The sequence below is a fragment of the Etheostoma spectabile genome, chromosome 23 (assembly GCF_008692095.1).
Source record: "Etheostoma spectabile isolate EspeVRDwgs_2016 chromosome 23, UIUC_Espe_1.0, whole genome shotgun sequence".
Taxonomy (NCBI): Eukaryota; Metazoa; Chordata; class Actinopteri; order Perciformes; family Percidae; genus Etheostoma; species Etheostoma spectabile.
Genome location: NC_045755.1, coordinates 2628563 through 2636876, shown reverse-complemented (window position 1 = coordinate 2636876; position 8314 = coordinate 2628563). Strand labels below are relative to the sequence as shown.

The window sequence follows — 8314 nt, the reverse complement described above, 5'->3', positions numbered from 1 at the left end:
CACACACACACACACACACACACACATTCTCTCAGATAGAACTTCCCCACTGGAGCCAAGGACAGTGGCAGACAAAGCTAACGTTAATCTCTCGCTGAAGGCCGGTAGCCGTTTCCATGCTAAATGAAGGTCAGGTGGATTCAAGGCGAGATTCTGAAATGTCAAACGGAAACTTGGCAGAGCGACGACGCGACCGGGTAGTTCTTTTGATCCGATGCCTCACAGGCGTCCGAGTTCACCAATCTTTTGACCACGATACAGCGACAGCATTTACTACAAGAATAGTGATGGTCTGTTAATTAAATGTTCCCAACTTCGCACAAATGCACATTCCTGATCAGAAATTCACGCACAAATCAACTTTGTACCCCACTTCACAAACAGTAATGGCTAAGGTCGGCCATTTTCTTCACATTGCTGTCTCCCAGCAACTAGTGCCTACAACCAACACTGGATAATGTAAAGCAGGCTATGACTCCCATCCTTTGATAGAAATTTCATGCAGGTAAAGACAAGCAGTTCTTTAACACAGCTAATTGTATTGACTTTTTTTTAAAAGCGTCATAGCTGATTTAAGGCCAATGAGCACACAGGTTTCTGCTGTAACAGTGGGCTAGGAGTTCCTAACCCTTGCTACCTTTCTTTTCACTAAGCTACAATTCACCACAGCTGCTTCGAGGCATCCCATTTCAGTCTCGTGTTTCTCCGTACTTATCAAAATGGTACGCTCTGTTATCTTAGTCGTCCTCCCTCACACTCCCTCAGCAATCTTTTCTATATTTCAATTACATTTACAATTTTTGTGAGTACCACTCAGATTGAGAGAGTTAAAGACAAATAAAATGGTTGCATATCAAGCTTCCACGTTCTTATATATGAATAACTTGTGCCAAAGAAGGAAAACGTGCATGTGATTGCATGTTTGCAGTTAACCAGGCAAACTATGAGGTTGTCATTTTGAGTATCATCTGAAAGAAAAACCCAAATTGCTTTTCTTTACAGATATTAGTATTCCGTTTTTCAATTTGTTGTAAGGTATGAATGTGCCCCGAAAGTTTTTTTTTTTTTTTAAATATTTCATACCATATTGCTTATAAATTCTTAGCGGTAGGGTCATAACTCTTGAACACACTGTGGAAGTGTACCAAATGTACACACATGTGACCTGTAAACTGGGCAATCCTGTACAAAATTGATAGATTTCCACTTATAGATGGCACTGCAGCAACATTGAAGTCAAATCTAACTAAATTAAAAGGTTGGTCACATTCCTAAATTTACCAGAGATGGGCTTAAGGTATTCTTCCACATCCACTATCATATAATCCATAGAGTGTTCCTTAATATCTTTGATGCAGATTTACACTTCTATCACAGCGCATTTAGAGGATTGTGCTCTGGCGATGTTTTGTGTTTCTGTCTCCCTCCCTTTCCCTGCTAGCCAACACCTCCCCCCAACCCTGACACTGGCTCCGCCTCCCTATCTCCCTGAAGGTAGCCGTCAGGGTGAGGGTTTTTCCACTGTCCACTGCCTGTAAACTTCCACTGCAGAGAGAGAGGGGGATCCTATCTCACATGCCCCATGACAGAAAAAAAAAAAAAGGCATTGTCTGCCATGGGGTGGGGGTGGGCTGTGTGTGTGTGTGGGTGTGTGTGTGTGTGTGTGTGTGTGTGTGTGTGTGGTTGAGTCAGAGGGAGAACGGGAGCATCCACATCCAGTGAAAGAACGCAAGCATCAGCTTAATGGCTAAAATGTAACAGAATGTGGTGACGCATAAATATCAGACCGTGGATATATATGAGCATGTTTATATTATATAACTATGTAAATGTGTGTGTGTGTGTGAGTGCACTGTGTCAAGCTTTAACATTCAGTCATTGCTGCATCATTCTGTCTGCTTTCCTGTGACTGAATAGCCACAACTATGCCGCCCCCTGGTGGCTGGTTTCTGTCCCTGCAGCCACTTCAGAAATGATTCACAAATTAGCAGCAGCTTGGCTTTACTGTACATATTACCAAGTGTGTGTGTGTGTGTGTGTGTGTGTGTGTGTGTGTGTGTGTGTGTGTGTGTGTGTGTGTGTGTGCCCGCATGGAAGTTAAAACGGGTCATGAAACTTCCTCTGGCTAGCAGCCATTTTTGTTCCCCCCCATGTCAGACAGGGGCCACGCTAAAATTAGCCCATGAACATATATGGAGCGGGAAGAAAGAGGAGTGTGTGTGTGAACGAATGGGACCGATACGATAAGTTTGGTAGCTGGACATCACATGCACATAGTTAACCTTCGACCCCAGCTTGTGGGAGAATAGGGAAACAGAAAGACAAAGTAAGAGAGGCTTTACAGTTAGGATCTTAGAAGTGTGCGTAGGCATGTGTGTTTTTGTGTGTTGGCGTAATTAAGAGGAGTGGCCGTTTATGACCTCAGGCTGTGTTCTCTGGGATTTGAGATGACGACACAAGCGGGGTGCCAAATCGAACAGCGTGTTCTTCTTTCTTACCTAACTTCCAGGGCGTCCAAAAAGCGACAAATGAAGTCTCACTTGGCAGCGGACACAAAACGCTGTCTGTGAGCAGAATGACTTAAAGTAGCAGTAATGTTCCACTGAATGAATGCTTGCCGGAACGCAGCGGCCAGATATGTCAAATTATAAGGGTGGTGTATGTTTGCGTCCACTCTGACGTAAATCACATTATAAAAGTGCTTAATCAGGCTCAATGAAAGACGAAAAAGAGGGCAATGCTGTTATGAACATCAGTGCAAATGCCCTAGACATGAGCCCATAACATGATATTTTACAATGAGGAAATATGTTCTGCTACTATCGATGTACATGAAAGAAATATTCAGATAATTTACTAAAGTCAAAGTACTAATAGCACACTGTAAAAAGTCTCACACTTTGTTACAAATAAAAGTCCGGAATTGAGATTATCATCTGGAAAACGTACTTAAAGTAATAAAAGTAAAAGTACTCAAACTGATTAGAAACTGCAAAATGTTAATCTGTAAAGTACTTAAAGCTGTCCAATGAATGCAGCGGAGTCAAAAGTAAAATATTTACCTCTGTAAATTAGCGGACTAGAAGTAGACAGTGGCATGAAAATTATTAATTTATTATATATCAGTTATTTAAATTTTTTTATTTTGACAGAGAGAGAGACTTAATTAATCCGTTTTATTTTATTGATTGTAAACTATAATTTGCCTACTTTGTCTGATTGAATGCTTGTGTTAAGAAGTAAATCAGACGTTACTCAACAGTTACTCAGTACTTACTTCTAGTACTTACTATTTCAATTTCAATGTTATTTATAGTATCAATTCATAACAAGAGTTATCTCGAGACACTTTACAGATAGAGTAGGTCTAGACCACATTCCAGAATTTACAAGGACCCAACAGTTCTAGTAGTTTCCTCCAGAGCAAGCAACAGTGCGACAGTGGCGAGGAAAAACTCCCTTTTAGGCAGAAACCTCGGACAGACCCAGGCTCTTGGTAGGCGGTATCCTAGTACAAGTACTTAGTACTGCACCTTTTTTTTCACTAAGCACTTTTTTTACTCGTGCTCAAGTACTTTTTTGGATTACTGCATTTCCTTTTACTTGAGTCATATTATTCTGAAGTAACAGTACTTATACTTGAGTAAAATTTTTGGCAACTCTACCCACCTCTGCAAGTAAAGTACAAGTACACATTTGTACATAGTGCAGTACTTGATTACATGTACTAAGTTACATTCCATCACACCTAAGTCTGTTTTTCCTCAGAGAAGACTGACCAAACAAACACATTAGGCTTTGTTAAGGTGACATTTCCCCATAGGGGATCAATAAAGAGTATATTAAAAAACAAATTCTGCGTGGTTTACTCACAGGGAACAGCACGATGGGGACAGTCAGAGTGACGGCAGTGAGAACAGCAAGACGCACCAGCAGCAACAACGTGTCAAACTTATACACTTTAGTGAAGGTGTGGAGCAGCTCGTCCTCCACTTTGTCTGTTGGAAGAGAAACCAGAGGGAAAATGGAACTATTTGTTAACAGTTGACGCTGAAGCAAAATGTACTATTTACCAGTACGTACATTTTCAGGATTTTGTAGGGGACATCTGCAAGACCCTCGCTTTTAGATGGCCCAGACTTAGGGACGTTAATGATTAACCGTTCAACCACTAACCAACAATAAGCATTTTCACTGGCTTAACTCTTGGGTTGTCTTCCCGTCAAAATCAACGCTTTTTATCAATGTTTTTAACTTTTTCTTAAATTTTTGTCCCTTTATTCAACACTTTTGACGTTTGTCACTTCGTTTTGACGTTTTCAACACTATGTATTCTATTTTTGTTATTTCCACTCTTATTCTAACCCCAACCGGCCCGTCAGACACCGCCTACCAAGAGCCTGGGTCTGTCCGAGGTTTCTGCCTAAAGGAAGTTTTTCCTCGCCACTGTTGCACTGTTGCTTGCTCTGGAGGAAACTACTAGAACTGTTGGGACCTACTCTATCTGTAAAGTGTCTTGAGATAACTCTTGTTATGAATTGATACTATAAATAAAATTGAATTGAATTGAATGTAACACTAACTTATTATCTTTAGTTTTACAGTTACTTTTCTGGTCAATAAGCCTCATTTATAGGAAATTATACCTAATGTTCGAGTTAGAAAAGCAGAAATTAGTAATTATTTGGACTAAAATTAAAGGAATGTATGCTGATGGATAATCACAGACTGGAATATGTCAACTTTTACTCAATACTATTGCAAAACCACTTTTTTTTCAAATGCCACCCAAGACCTAAAAGTAACGTACTATTAAACCTGCTAGTGCTACCACCGGAGCAATCCCACAAATGGAACGAAGTGGATATAGACTATTGATTGAATATAAGCTATTTAACGGTTAATGGGGGTCGGCCAAGGAAAAATAAATAAATTAGCAGGCCTACTTAGATTATTAGTCAATAAAATGGCATTGATTATTGTTTTTTTTCTGGGATTCCAAAGCTAAACACTGTTCCCTTTCCAGCTAAAGTAAGCAGAATGTATTAATGGCTTTGTCTTGAATAAAGGACTGAAGTTCATTATTACCGCTCCTGTGTCTGGATGTTCTTACCATAGAAGGTGAGGTAGCCAAACAGCGCTGACAGCATGTACATGATGAGCATAGTCAGGATGGACAGGTTGGAGACGTTCTGCATCTTTTTCCGACTGCGACTGTAGAGACAAAACGCACATTTAGAGAGGTCACATCACTTTTCACAAGGTTTGCTAACCTGACGTGGTCATTCTCAGATTCTAGTCAGAATACGAGTCTGATTCTGCTCTATTGGGCTGGGATTATGGGGGATAGAAAATGCCTTTGCACTCAATTGGCTAGGCCTACAACCAATCAGAGCAACAGAGTATGTGACGTATGTGGAACTGTTGCCGAATCCCGTGGAAAGGACGACAAAAACATTTTCCCGATTGGCCAATGCCTTGATTGTGGTTCTCTGCTCCTCTTTTAAAATGAATGCGCTGTCAATATCTTCTATAACAGACGCCATGGCGGAATCTACACATCTCAGTTCTCCAGTGGCAGCCGTCTTTGTTCTAAAATAATTAAACCCGAGCGCTCTTTGGTGATGTGGTTGATTACGTTACTATTGATCATCTGTCCATCATCGTATAAAGCCTGAGCTGAGAATTTGATAGGAGCAAGTCCAGACCGAACTTCCCGACCTCAAATGTTGTGGGCGGGGCTAAGTTGTCTGTCTTCCAATTAAAAGACTTGCAGTAAAGATAGATAAATATTTGCAGATTGATATACTTCTCATCATCCAAATAAAAGACTATCTGCATGGATCTAGAAAACCGGTTTAATTTGGGTGAACTGACCCTTAGGTGCTGTAGTTGAGAAAAAGCAAAAAGGTCCACACTGCTCTCCCAGACCGTTCCCCACTCATCAAATACTAACACTTTATCACAGCCCACGGTGTCACCCCCTGTGGGCCATGCCGTAAATCCCGCCCCCTTCATTTTTGCTGATGGGACATCAGCCGGACAAAATAAATAAATAAAAGTACTTATTGTTTGTTTAAGAGTTTTATTTGTTGATTGATGCTATAAAAACAGTGTGAAACGTCATAATTGACAGCTTTGATTGAGCCCCCATTAAAGTTGATTTATATAGATATGCGTACGTGTCAAACTCAAGGCCCGCGGGCCAAATGCAGCCCCTTGCAAATTTTTATCTGGCCCCCATATTAATTTAGGTTCCCAATAAATTTTAACCATGTTTTGGGGCGTTCTTTCAATGTTTTGACAAGTTCCTGGCATTTTTCGTGCTTTTTTGACCTAGAGCTGGGCAATATATAGATATTGTCATAGGAGAGTAGATATCGTCTTAGATTTTGGATATCGTAATATGGCATAAGTGCTGTCTTCTCCTGGTTTTACAGGCTGCATTACAGTAAAGTGATGTCATTTTCTTAACCTACCAGACTGTTCTAGCTGTTCTATTATTTGCCTTTACCCACTTAGTCATTATACCCCATTAATGAATGATTACTTATCAAAAATCTCATTGTGTAAATATTTTGTGAAAGCACCAATAGTCAACACTATAATATCGTTGTGGTATCGATATCGAGGTATTCGGTAAAAAATATCGTGATATTTGATTTCCTCCACATTGCCCAGCCCTTTTTGGCATTTTCCTCAACATTTTAGTCAACCAAACTGGCAGTGAAAAGACTCTATGAGACATGCAATAACACAGTCAAAGATTTTTGACATCAAAGCAATAAACTCTACATGTCTGGCCCTTGATGTGATTCTCATTTTCCAGTGTGGCCCTTAGGGAAGTTGAGTTGGACACCCCTGATATAAAGGGAAGAAGCACACTTACTCTTTCAGCTCACTGTAGATAGGCAGCACCTCTGGATGGCAGACAAAGGCGAAGGCCAGGATGGGCACAGTGTACGCCGTCTGGGGAAAAACAATGCACACAAAGATTTAAGACACAGAAATTCAGCTTCAGGCAGTCCAAAAACAACAACGGAGAACAGAAAGTTCTCCTTCTTGCAAGGAATGTGTTTCCAAGGCTAAGGGAAAAAGAAGCAACACACCAAGCTGATGAAACATGGTGGGGCATTGTGGTCCGCAGATTTTCCTTCAGCACTGTTTTCTTTGGCTGCCACTGTTAGCATGCTTTCTGACTCTCATGCAATGGTGGAATGTCCTGTACCTAAGTACAAATTTGAGGTACTTGTACTTTACTTGATTCCTTTCTTTTCATGCCCCTTTGGGCTTCTACTCTGCTACATTTCAGAAGGAAATATTGTATTTTTTACTCCACTACATTCATCTGACAGCTTTAGGTTAACATTTTGTACACATTTAGTTTATAAAATGATGTAGTATAATATATAGACCTACAAGTCCAACGCTTAAAAACAGAACTGTTTTGAGGGTTTCCAGTTTCGAATCTGTTTGAGTACTTTTAATTTTTAAAACCTCCTTTTCCTTGGGTCAAATTTGACCCCTTTAAAAAAACACCTTTAGTTACAAGTTACTTTACAGGTTAAGATTTTTGCACACAAAACACATGTAGTTTATAAAATACTGAAATTAAACTACCCAGCAACACACAGGCCTACAAATGGTAGTTAGTTAATTCTCTCCGTGCCAGGAGGCACACAAGGCTTGGACATCACTCCTCCACTGGGTTCGGTTTGCAGCTGCACGTCGTGCTGTGTTCCACGTGTTCCAGCCTGCACCTTAACTACAAATGGTAGGCCTAGTGTATTGACAGAACTGTTTAGATCTAAAATGTGAGGAATTTGAATTGCATTGAATACATTTTCTACATGATACTATGAGCATCTTGTATCTAGTATAGTATAGTATCTTGAGTATTTTTACAGTGTGGTATTAGTTCTTTTACTTAAGTAAAGGATCTGGATACTTCTTCCACCACTGCTAAATTGACATGTTGATTACAACAATCTCTTTATTTTTCTCCTTCTTTTGACAAAAGTGCTCCTAATCCAAAAAATAAACCTTTCAACTTATTCCTCGAACTGCAGCTGGCATGTGATTTGATGTGACTTAACCACTCAATAGCACAAAAGAAACACAAAGTCTCGTTAAAGAAGGTGAAATGACTAGGGCTGTGCGATTATGGCCAAAATTATAATCACGATTATTTTGATCAAAATTGAGATCACGATTAATTATCACGATTATTTGTTGATTTTAACCAAAACTAATTTTGGTTAAAAAACTAAAACTAAAACTAAAAGTCACATAGGCTATTTATAACTGCTTTCAC

At 39.9% G+C, this 8314-nt stretch overlaps 1 protein-coding gene across 2 annotated transcripts in view; it reads right to left on the bottom strand.

The window, feature by feature from the left end:
* The window catches only part of slc38a4 (solute carrier family 38 member 4), a 55756-nt gene that overhangs the window by 3970 nt on the left and 43472 nt on the right, over positions 1-8314 (bottom strand). For both annotated transcript variants that reach the window (XM_032505758.1, XM_032505757.1), the window contains exons 11-13: positions 6890-6969; positions 5114-5214; positions 3874-3998 (exon numbers count right to left, since the gene is read on the bottom strand). In XM_032505758.1, coding sequence (XP_032361649.1) covers positions 3874-3998; positions 5114-5214; positions 6890-6969 — 306 coding nt within the window. The remainder of the gene's footprint in view (positions 1-3873; positions 3999-5113; positions 5215-6889; positions 6970-8314) is intronic.